Source organism: Camarhynchus parvulus, chromosome 4A, assembly GCF_901933205.1.
Source record: "Camarhynchus parvulus chromosome 4A, STF_HiC, whole genome shotgun sequence".
Classification (NCBI taxonomy): domain Eukaryota; kingdom Metazoa; phylum Chordata; class Aves; order Passeriformes; family Thraupidae; genus Camarhynchus; species Camarhynchus parvulus.
The window spans coordinates 8,793,547-8,804,442 of record NC_044600.1 but is presented as its reverse complement, the minus strand read 5'-3'; the positions used below and the strand labels follow the sequence as shown (position 1 = coordinate 8,804,442).

The window sequence follows — 10,896 nt, the reverse complement described above, 5'->3', positions numbered from 1 at the left end:
GAGCTCCGGGAGCCGCCCCGGCGGGCGGGGCCGGGCGCGGGGGCCGGGCCAGGCGGCTCCGAGCCCGCCGCCGCCGCCATGCCCAAGGTGGTGTCGCGCTCCGTGGTGTGCTCCGACACCCGCGACCGCGAGGAGTACGACGATGGGGAGAAGCCGCTGCACGTCTACTACTGCCTGTGCGGGCAGATGGTGCTGGTGCTCGGTGAGCCGGGGCCGGGCAGGGACAGGCCGGGGAGGGCAGGCCGCGGCCCGGCGGAGCAGAGGGCCCGGGAAGGCGGCGGCGGATGCGGATGTGGGGTGTGGGACATCGGTGTGGGTTCGGGGTGCAGGTCCGGGATGTGAGATACGGGTCTGGGTCCGGGATGCGGGGTGCGGGTCCGGGTGTGGGTTCGGGATGCGGATTGCGGGTTCCCGTGCGGGTACCCGCCCGGCCCCGCCGCCAGCCCGGCCCCTCGCTCCCGCAGATTGCCAGCTGGAGAAGCTGCCGATGCGGCCCCGGGACCGCGCCCGCGTGATGGACGCGGCCAAGCACGCCCACAAGTTCTGCAACGCCGAGGAGGAGGAGAGCGTCTTCCTGCGCAGGTGGGCCCGGCCTCTGCAGCCCCCGTCCCTCTGAGCCCGCCTGGGGAAGGCGCTGCCCTCCCGCCCGGCTGGGAGCCGCCAGCCAGGCACGGAGACAGAGCCTGTGCTGTGTCCGTGTGCTCAAGCGCTGCCTCTCTCCCCAGACCCGAAGGCATAGAGCGGCAGTTCAGGAAGAAGTGTGGCAAGTGAGTGACCTTTTTTAGTCTTTTGAGTGACTTTTAGAATCTTTTGTATGAGGAAACCATAGGAACCCAGAATCTGGGTTTCCTCTCAGCTATGTGTATTTCTGTTTCCAGGTGTGGACTGCTGCTCTTTTATCAACACCAACAGAAAAATGCTCCTGTGACGTTCATTGTTGATGGTGCTGTGGTCAAATTTGGGCAGGGTTTTGGGAAAACAAACATATATACTCAGAAACAAGAACCTCCTAAAAAGGTGATTTGCTTTAAAGAACAAGGATACCTTTGCTTTTCTAAAGGTGTTGTGTATAAAATAACTTAATGGTGAGGGGAGAGAAAAGAAAAAGGACCTCTGAACAATAACTCAATTTGGTGTCTTGTCCATGTCTCCCTTAAGTTTCCCTTGACAGTGGTCACTGCTGCTTGAAGTCCTAGCACTAAAGGAGAGCAAAATCAACTCTAAAATCTAGACTGTGCCTGATGTTTAGGCTCAGTTAACAGAAAGTTTCTGATTGTAAGTACGTCAGCTTGGTAGTCCGCACAGTGATTCTCAAAGTCTGGCTCACCTACTGTATATCAGTGAGCTTGCTTCTGGTAATGACACCTTTAAGCCCAGAAATCACTGAGCATAATTCCCCTTTGCCACCCACAGAGTTCAGGTAATCTTGATGGCTTGCATAAGAAGCCTTAAAACCTTTGGAAGGAGGAAGCAATCCCTACTGGCACAACTATTGCCAAGGTTTAACAAAATATTCTTGTTTTTCACCCAGGTGATGATGACCAAACGGACCAAAGACATGGGCAAGTTCAGCTCTGTCACAGTCTCCACAATTGATGAAGAGGAGGAGGAGATTGAAGCGGTGAGTTTTGGATGCCCTTAGTGGCAGCCACATCTGAGCTGGGCAGAGCCAGCAGTAGTGTCACTGTTTGGATGAGATGTTCCTCTGGGGTTTGCTGTTGCAAGGTGACGTGTGTGTATTTCAGAGGGAGATTGCAGACTCGTATGCACAGAATGCAAAAGTGATTGAGAAGCAGCTGGAACGCAAAGGCATGAGCAAGAAAAGGCTACAAGAGTTGGTGAGTTTTTCTTTGGTGTTGAACACAAAGCTCTGAGATGTGTTGGCTTTGTACACAAAAGCTATCTTGCAGGTCAGACTGCAGGTGTAGATAGATTCTGGTATAGTGACAGGCAGCTTGCAGCTTTGTGAGGATGAGATTCCCTTTAGAGGTTTTATAAAGATGTTCTTGTCCCCCTGAACTTAAAATTGCATGCCACTGCCTGGAGAGCTAACTGAAGAGCAGCCAGCAGAGTGCCTGCAGGGAGCCTTTCTGTGACCTGTTGGACAAGGAACAAATCAGGCCATGGCTTTGCCAGCCTGTGCTCCCACGCCTGCTTGGCAGAGCAGGTCATTGCCACAAGGCTCCTGGGGAGGATCTGCAGCTCAGCTGCTGCTGCAAGGGGCACTCAGAGAATGAATGGCAAGAACATCACAACTGATCTTACCTCCTATGGCAGGAGGGGAGTAGATGGAAAAGGGGAGGAAATGGGCAGCTTCCACCTGAGGATAGAAAGTATGAAATTGCCTCTTGGGCTTTTTACAATTTTAAAAATGGTCCTTGTTTTGAACATCAGCAAAGCACTTGAGCTACTCTTGTTTCTGGTTTTGGAACTGAAAAATTGGTTTGGTCAGACAAGAAGAGCAAACTTAATTGGAGCACTGAAGGGAAAATTATCCAGACATGATTTAATTCTACTTTAATTTTCCTATTCAGGCTGAGTTGGAAGCCAAGAAAGCAAAGATGAAGGGAACCCTGATTGATAACCAGTTCAAATGAAATGCTGTGTGTCTGCTGGGTATTTGGAGACAGGAGAAAACTACCAAGAGCTATCACAGTTCTGTCAGCAAAGCAGAAGTAACAGACAACGTTCAAGAGTTGCACTGTGCTGCAGCCAGCTCGGAGGATGAGAACCTCTCTGGATCCCTCTGTGTACTCTGGGTACCAGTCTTAACTCCAGTGGCACTGGAGACTTTGTTCAAACTGCTTTTCTCTATAGACCCAGTGTTATGAGCAGGCTGTTCCAGGAGGAATGTTTACTTTCAAGAAAATCTTTGCTGGGTGCCTTCCCAAGTTCACCTTTAGATACCTGTCTTTTTATTTTGTAGGTTTCAAATGGGTTTCCTTGAATACATTAGGACAATGGGTAACTGTACAACAAAGAAATCCTTACAAAAGTAAGCTCTATGCCTGTTGTTCATTTTAAACATTTATTTTAAACATATCCAAAAGGTGCAGCAGCCTGAGCCATGCCACTCCAACATGGTCTGGAATGACTGGGATGCAAGGCTTGGGCCTGGTGCTGCTGCTCACCCTGACCTGCCAGCACAGGCTGGGCTGCTGCACTGCAGTCTTAGCTCCTGCTGAACATCACAAGGCTGCAGTTGTACAGACACATACCAGAGTGTAAAATCCAAGCCTGTTTTAAACTACTGTAAATAAAACTTGCTACTAATGGGTTCAAAGATGTGGTTGGAAGTTACTGATACAGCCAGTGATCATTAAAGAATACAGCTGCACATCTGAAGTAGCCCATTGGGCAAAACAGTATCAGTATTTGGAGTTGTGAAATGTGAAGGAAAAAATTGTTTTGAATGTACTGACTACTAAGGCCTTGGATAAACAACATTACACACCAGTTTTTAAAGTACCTTGTTTGGGTAATGGTACTTTGTGCCTTTTTCATAATGTAATAACAGTGCTTTCTAGCCCATGTCTTCATTGCTCTACATTGGATTAAATATGTTACAGATTTGAACTGAAAATACCTCTCCTAAGATATTCTTGTTCTACCAATGCATCATAAAATGCAAGCAATGAACAAGATGCTTCCATCTTCCACAATTATTATGGAGAACTTCCTATAATCAATAAATATTTTCCATCTGGCTTTATAGCCCTGACTGGGAAAACTGAGATCTGTGTACCTAAGGATCTATCCTCTCAGGAAAACAAGGAGTAAAAGAGGGAGTGAACTCTGCCCAGAGCTAGCAGAGATGGGTTGGTAGATCCTGGGACAATTTAATGCCAGGCTGCTAAACAGGTGTTCACTCAGGCAGTGCTGATCTTGTTCCCTGCTCATCACCTGCTAATCTGGAGTCTATTTCCAGAAGCCTGTGGCCAGAGGCCCGTGCTGGTGTGCAGTACTTGGGAAGGGCAGGAGGTGTGTGGGTACACAAAGCCCTTTGCCGGTGTGGTAGCACAGTCCAGCCAGGCGAGGGCCTCAGGCTTCCTCTGGGAGTGATCCAAGCCTGGGCGAACTGCAGGTCACTCTCTGTAACAATTCAGACTTTTTTCCCAAGCAAGAGTAAAAGACTTTGACATCTGAAAATAGGTTTGGAACCATGTGAGATGTGCTGGGATGCAGATGCTGAGTCTCCAGTTGTCCAAGGATGAAGTGTGGTCTTGCTTCAGATGACACCAGAACAACAAGCTGACTTGGGGATGGTGGGATTTATTGTCAGGGTTAAGGCTGGGAGGGACAAAAGCTGAGGACAGGCTGTGAAGGGGCTGCCAGGTGGGGGTAGGACCATCTTTGCAGTTTGCTGAGGCACAAAGGAAATCTGGTGAGTGCCCCAGCTCAGCACAAGTTGTCCAAAGTAGCTGTTACCAACTGCCATCAACTCCCTCAGCTGCCTCCTGGGGCCCTGTGACAGCACAGCAGAGGCTTCTGGAAGGCCACTCCGTGTTCTATCAGTGTTTGTCATTCTTATCATTGGAAATCTGCCTAGTTTGGCTCAGGACTTGTGCATGGACCCAGTCAGAAAGGGGAGTGCCTTGTATCTTCTGAGGTGCTTTTGATACACTCTAGTTATGCAGGCCATGGCTGAAACAGCTCCAGCACAGAGAATCTGATCCAATACATTATTATGTATTTCTTACTTCAACTGGAGCTTGTTCACAACAGTGTAAATCAAGCTGGGTTTTTCATTTCTAGATGTAAATGAATTAAAACATATTAGGTGACTGTAGCAACAGGAAGCAGGGTCACAAAGTTCCAACAATTGATGAAATGTCCTGTTAAAATAGATAAAACCAGCTGTCCTGCAGGGTTTCCCATACCCTGGTAGCAAATGGCAATCCGTAGCAGAGTTCAGACCAAAGTCAGATTTCACGTTACAGTCAGAAATGTAAAAGTCAACATTAGTTTTTATAAGTCTAGATACAGGTAAGTGATAGATTTGTTTGTGACTGAGCACCATATTGTATGTAAGAGCTTGTCTAGATGCAGAGGTATCACAAAACGTGAAATAAAAGTGAAGGAAGGAATCTGTTCCAGAAGTAATGGCACACATGGACAGACTTACCTTACAGTATTTCATTACTTACTTTAGACCAGTTTCCAAGCACCTTCACAAAAGCCTTGTCTGATTTACGGTGTCAGAACAGCTCTGGATGTAACAATGCTGCCTGGCTCCCCATAACCTGTACAAAACCTCCACACAATTTGTAAACACTCAAGAGAAGTGGTAACAGTGAATCCAACCTCCTCCCTGTTAATCACAGCTGTGCCTGGGGAGCAGCACGGAGTGAGGGGAAGTTTCTGGGTCAACCCTTACAGCTCTCCCTGTGCTCCATGTTTGTGCCATTTTACTCAGTGCAGATGGCTTGCTCTGACTCCCTGGACTGTTGCATTGATAAATGCACATTGATAAATACACATAATGTGTATGATAAAGTGATCAGCTTGGGAGCAGCACTAACTGATCAGCCTGAATCACAGTCAGCTTTTGCTGGTGCTATCGTAAAGAGGCCATGGGGCTTTGCCACATCCAGGCATTTTAAAAGTATAAAATTATGGGCTTGTTTAAAAGGCTCCAGGGCTGGGCTCCAAGGATGGAATGGAAGCCTTGTAACTCCCTGCTGAGGAATCCTTATGACCCTGGTTGGCCACAGCACCCTTGGGTAGATTTCAAGGCACAAACAGTCAATCTCTCTTTTGTTGTCAGCCAGAAAAACTCCATCCCCATGGCAGCAGCCAGGGCTGTAATTCCTGTCAATCCCAGCAGGATCAGAAAGCAACAACCAGCAAACCACTGGTGGGATGACACCTCCCAGAACCTCCCTGGTGCTGCCAGTCTTGCTGTGGGGTCTTGGCAGGTCCTGAGGACTCCTTGTTCCCAAAACCACCCCCAGCAGCTCGGTATGGCTACAAGGTGTGCAGAACTGGGGCTGTGTCCTGGCAGGCATGTGAGCACAGCTCTGTCCCCACAGCCAGGCCCCCCATGCAGTGCTTTGGGCAGCTGATGGGGCCACCCTGCATGGCTGGGCAGTGGCAGGAACAATCCCACTGGGAACAGCTGGTTTTACCCTGCAGGACAAAGCATTGCCTCTTCCCCTGCCCCTCTGCACCAGACCCTGCCAGTCATGCAGGCAGCACATGAAGGATGCTGGGGCAAGGGTGACAAGGGTGACAATGACAAAGAGGCAGGGGCACTCCTGGCTCCGGCCAAAGCCCAGAGACACAGCCTTAAGTAATCCAAGGATTGCTGAAAGGAACAGTGGAGTGGATGAGCTGGCACTCTGGTCTTTCACAAGTCAAGTCCTTGGGGTGGGATGGTCTCCACTGCAAGACTCAGCCAGCACAGCCCAGCTGGGGCAGGCTGGTGCACACTGAGCCATCCCAGCCATCCCACACCAGTCACCACCTGCCCCAGGCCCTGACAAGTGTGTCACACGATCCCCTGCACAACTCTGCTGTGTCAACCCCTCCTAAGCCTGGATTTATGGCTGCTGGGCCAGGGCTGAGACAGAAACAGCATTACAGGCATTCACCATCCCTGTTCACCAGCAAAGGAGCTGCTGCACCAGGCTGGACACAGCTCCTGTGGAGGAAATCACAAGGTGTGTGATGTTCAGCCCTTCCCACAGGAGAATCACATCCATGTCATTCTTGGGGCAGCACAGCCCAGTGGACAAAATGCTGTGTTGGAGGGACTGCACTCAGCTTGCTGCCTTGCCACTGGTGGGCCCAGTTCTCATGCCTCAGTTTCCCCACAAGAAGAAAGCACCGAACTCCTGTACAGTGTGCTCCTGGGGCAGGTAACAGCAGCAGCTGAACCCCCCAGCCTGGTCCCCAGACAAAGCTGCTCCCAGGGAGCTGCCAGGATGGGGGCAGTTCAAACTCCAGAAGGCCTACAAGCCTGCAGTACCTAAGAGTGGAGTGCAGGAAAAACCCCTTGTGGGCTCTGCCCTGCATCTCCCACCTGCCAGAGCTAAAAAGAGCTGTGAAACACATTCTTGTTTCCTGAATCCCCAAAACAGTCAATAGGGCAGGTAGCTAAAACCCATTTCACTCAGTGTCAGCCCTGCACACCAAGTCCAGTGCACAATCTGTAGGTCTTAAGGACTTAGGGATGCCCCAGCTCAGCTCCTTTGCAGCCTGGCACAAGAGCCCAGCTCAGTGCCTCAGTCACCCACCACTGTGTGCAGAAAGAAATGATGCACTTACCTTATTGTGCCAATGGCCTGGCCATGAAACCCCTGTGGAGGAAAGGACAGGAAAGGATGCCCCATGCTCAGCAACCAGCAGCATTTCAGAACAGCCCTTGAAATCCAGGAGAGCTTAGCAGCAGGAGGCTGAGAGCCCTTACTTAATAAGCTGGCACTTGTACAACAGGAGAGGCTCCCTGGTAAAGCTGCCCCGTGGCACAGTCCCCTGCCAAGCTGCTGCCTGTGCCCCAGCACTGCTCACTGCTCGTGGCATTGATTCACATCTCACCTTTACAGCCTGTTTCATTTCCACAGCAGGCAGTGGGGGATCTCTCACTGCAGCAGCCCAGGGGCAGTTGAAAATCATCAGCAAGAACAGTTGGCTCAGCTGTGAGGCACAAAACTGTCTCCCACCAGGAAGGCCCCTGCCCACTCACAGGGACCCTGGCAAGCCAAGCCCACCTGCAGCAGGAAGGTGCTGTGCTCTCATGCCTGGCTGCCCTGCTCAGATTCCAGCAATAAAAACAACTCTCACCCTTTGCAACACAAGGTCTTGTTTAGCTGCCTTGGGCAGTGGCTGAGATTGGTTTCAGTGATTGAAATCAACTGCTTTGAGCAGGCATGGGCAGCCAGAAAGGACCAAAGGCATGGGGGAAGTGAGGAGACATGCTGATCTGAAGGGCAGAAGACCAGGAGAGCATCCCCTGACCACTCCAGATCTCCAGGCAGAAACCAGGCAGTTTTGCTGGGGTGACTCAGAGACCTACAGAGATATCTGGGTAAAGGCCACACCACACACCTTGCCCCATCTAGCAGTTTTCCCCAAACTGTCCCAGCAGCATAAAGGAATTTTCCCTTCCCCTGGAATTTTGAACGTTAAGTTCCAGGGGTAAGGAATGAGCCTGGGAATGCACCTCCCTGCCTAGCAAGCACAGCTGGTACAGAAGCTGTCTCTGCTCAGCTGCTGCACACCCACAGCACAGCACCCTCTGTGAGAGCAAGGCTAGCCAGGGAAGCTGCAGAACAGCAGCAATTAACTGCACTTGTGTCCTCTGGCTACCTGCATGCCCAGTTAGGTAGCTCAGTTTCTAAGGCAGAGAACACGACGCCAAGCTCTGCTCCTCCAGGGAGCAGGAAACATCCCCTTAGACATTCCTCCAGCCTCCCAGGCATTCAGTGCCATAGGGAGTGCTGTGCTTTACAGACAGTTTAGGCACTTGGCACCATCAAAATCAGGTTTCATGAGCTCCAAGGAGCAGACAGGCCAGAGGCAGGACTGTGGCACACACTCAGTCCATCATCTCTGGTTAGTGGAGGCTCAGGGAGGTCAGCTGGGTGAGCCCTTCAGAGCTGCCAGCCCCCATTCCAGCCTACACCACTGGCTTCCCCTGGGGAGGAAACACTACCTAGCTTCCTTGGCAGCCTGCACTGGGTTTACCTGCCAGTACTAGCAGGTACCAAGGCTTGCAGGATGAAGGTGGCTCATCTTCCTCCTCCTCTACAACTGCTGAGCCTCCCAACCCCCTCATACTTCAACTGCTATGAGAACAAATAGGAGCTGAGGAAAATTGGTTTCAGATTTTTATTTCTTTGTACTTTTTAAGCAGGAGTGACTGAAATAGAAACCATCATGAGTCCCATCAGGGGGAATAGTTTGATAAAGACAGGGCAAGCAGTCAGCCCTGCCCCATGCCAACCTGTACAAACATCAGCTGCCACTGTTTAGTAACTAGATGGTTTTCAAACAAGTCCATGAACAGTCATAGACTACATAGAACAACATGCCAGTTCACAACAGGAAACAACTTATGTATACTTCTTGATTTCATCATACAGGACTAAGACAAAAGCACCACCCATTCCTCGGAGTACGTTTGACCATGCACCTTTGAAAAAGGCCTTGGAGCCCTCATCCCGGGCAATCTTCCGCCAGCAGTCAAGAGTGCCAGAGTACATTATGTCAGCTGCAGGAGACAGACAGCTTTAGGAACTGGATGCCCACAACCCTCAACATCCAAGTCAGAAACAGCCTCATCTATCTACTAGCTTTACAACCTCAAGTGCATCCCATTTCTTGGGCAATACTGGCACATCAGAGGACTGCCCAGGAGACTGCCCTGGTGCTGCTGCTGCATTGTCTCTGGGAGACACTGGAAGGACCAGTTCAAGCAGAAGGCAGCAACTCCTCGCTTTGACAACACTTCCAAACCCAAAAGCTATTGCATAGCTGGCCAGGCTGTGCCTGCTATGGAGGCAGTCTTTTCTTGTCTCAGAGACACTGCCTTGCAACATCCAAGGGTGAGTTCTGCTGCTCCTACCTACTGGCATACACCTGACTTGTCCATGCCACCTTACAGGTGTGCTGCATGACCCATTCGTGCCCCTTCCTGTCACCTGCTTCTGCAGCCCCTCCTACACCCTGCTTACAAGAGATGAGGATATCTACACAGGCTGATGAAAGCCAAGCCACTCTGCCTTCCCTTCAGCTCCACCACCAGCTATCGACTCAGGGATGCCCAGTAACTCTTATACAGGAGGAGGAACTCACCTCCTTTCCGGCCAGACTGCATCATCATGCGACGACGAACCGTGTCAAAAGGGTAGGAGGCCAAACCAGCGACAGCAGTGACGGTCTGAGCAATCATCCAGCTGACAACGATGTGGGTGTTCTTTGGGTCTGGAAGCATGCCTGCAGGAGAGAGGCTTTGATGAGAACGGCAGGTAAGCCACCAGCACTATCGAAATGCACTTCAGGCCTGCTGCAGCCCAGCATCTCCGTTTTTGTGCCGTTTGGGACAACCTACCCTTGGCGGTGTCGTAGATGCCAAAGTAGGCGGCTCTGTAGATGATGATGCCCTGGACAGAGACACTGAAGCCCTGGTACAGGCCCCGAAGGCCATCTGAGCGGAAGATTTTGACCAGGCAGTCACCAAGCCCGCTGAACTCCCGGTCGGCCCCGGCTTTACCCACATCCGCAGCCAGGCGGGTTCGGGCAAAGTCAAGGGGGTAGACGAAGCACAGGGAGGTGGCGCCGGCGGCACCCCCGGATGCCAGGTTACCAGCGAAGTATCGCCAGAACTGGGTTCGCTTGTCCACGCCGCCCAGGAAGATCTGCTTGTACTTATCCTTGAAAGCGAAGTTGAGGGCCTGGGTGGGGAAGTACCGGATCACATTGGCCAGGTTGCCGCGCCAAAATGAGAGGATGCCCTGCTCCCGCGGGATGCGCACCACGCAGTCGATGATGCCCTTGTACTGCTTGTCGGCGGAGATCTGCTTGCTGGCGTGCTGCACCTGCAGGGGCCGAGATGCCGCCGTCAGCGCCGTTCCCCCGCGAGCCCCCGGCCCACCGCCGCCCCCTTGCGGCGACCTTGGGACGGCCCCAGCCCCCGGCGCTCACCTGCAGCAGCAGCTTGACCCTCTCGATGGGGGCGACGGCTGTCTTGGAGATGGCGGCCGCCACCCCGCCGGCGAGGAAATCCTTGGCGAAGGACACGGCCGCATCGGTCATGGCGGGAGCGGCGCGAGCGGGAGACGATGCCGGGCGAAGGAGGCGGGAGGCGGCGCTGAGGGGGCGCCGCAATGGCCGTTAATATAGGGGCTGGGCGCGAGCGTGGGCGGGGCGCGCGTCCCGCTCGCCCATTGGCTG

General features: G+C 52.0%; 2 protein-coding genes across 2 annotated transcripts; one reads left to right on the top strand and one right to left on the bottom strand.

The window, feature by feature from the left end:
• Positions 1 to 34: 34 nt before the first annotated feature.
• C4AHXorf56 (chromosome 4A CXorf56 homolog) lies at positions 35 to 3,583 on the top strand. The gene is made up of 7 exons (XM_030967959.1): positions 35 to 202; positions 465 to 582; positions 726 to 767; positions 879 to 1,017; positions 1,532 to 1,621; positions 1,746 to 1,838; positions 2,535 to 3,583. The coding sequence occupies exons 1-7, from the start codon at positions 79 to 81 to the stop codon at positions 2,595 to 2,597; spliced, it is 669 nt and encodes a 222-aa protein (XP_030823819.1). The 5' UTR covers positions 35 to 78; the 3' UTR covers positions 2,598 to 3,583.
• A 5,235-nt stretch (positions 3,584 to 8,818) lies between these two features.
• Positions 8,819 to 10,835, bottom strand: SLC25A5 (solute carrier family 25 member 5). The gene is made up of 4 exons (XM_030967398.1): positions 10,648 to 10,835; positions 10,055 to 10,541; positions 9,799 to 9,939; positions 8,819 to 9,214 (listed from the first exon to the last, which is right to left on the bottom strand). Exons 1-4 carry the CDS (start codon positions 10,756 to 10,758, stop codon positions 9,057 to 9,059), a joined length of 897 nt encoding a protein of 298 aa, XP_030823258.1. The 5' UTR covers positions 10,759 to 10,835; the 3' UTR covers positions 8,819 to 9,056.
• Positions 10,836 to 10,896: the final 61 nt, after the last annotated feature.

Coding starts and splice junctions, on each gene's coding strand:
- C4AHXorf56 (XM_030967959.1), top strand. CDS start 79: ATGCCCAAGGTGGTGTCGCGCTCCGTGGTGTGCTCCGACACCCGCGAC. Junction 203..464: donor GCAGATGGTGCTGGTGCTCG/GTGAGCCGGGGC, acceptor TCGCTCCCGCAG/ATTGCCAGCTGGAGAAGCTG. Junction 1,839..2,534: donor AGAAAAGGCTACAAGAGTTG/GTGAGTTTTTCT, acceptor TTTCCTATTCAG/GCTGAGTTGGAAGCCAAGAA.
- SLC25A5 (XM_030967398.1), bottom strand. CDS start 10,758: ATGACCGATGCGGCCGTGTCCTTCGCCAAGGATTTCCTCGCCGGCGGG. Junction 10,542..10,647: donor GGGTCAAGCTGCTGCTGCAG/GTGAGCGCCGGG, acceptor CGGCCCCTGCAG/GTGCAGCACGCCAGCAAGCA. Junction 9,940..10,054: donor CATCTACGACACCGCCAAGG/GTAGGTTGTCCC, acceptor TCTCTCCTGCAG/GCATGCTTCCAGACCCAAAG.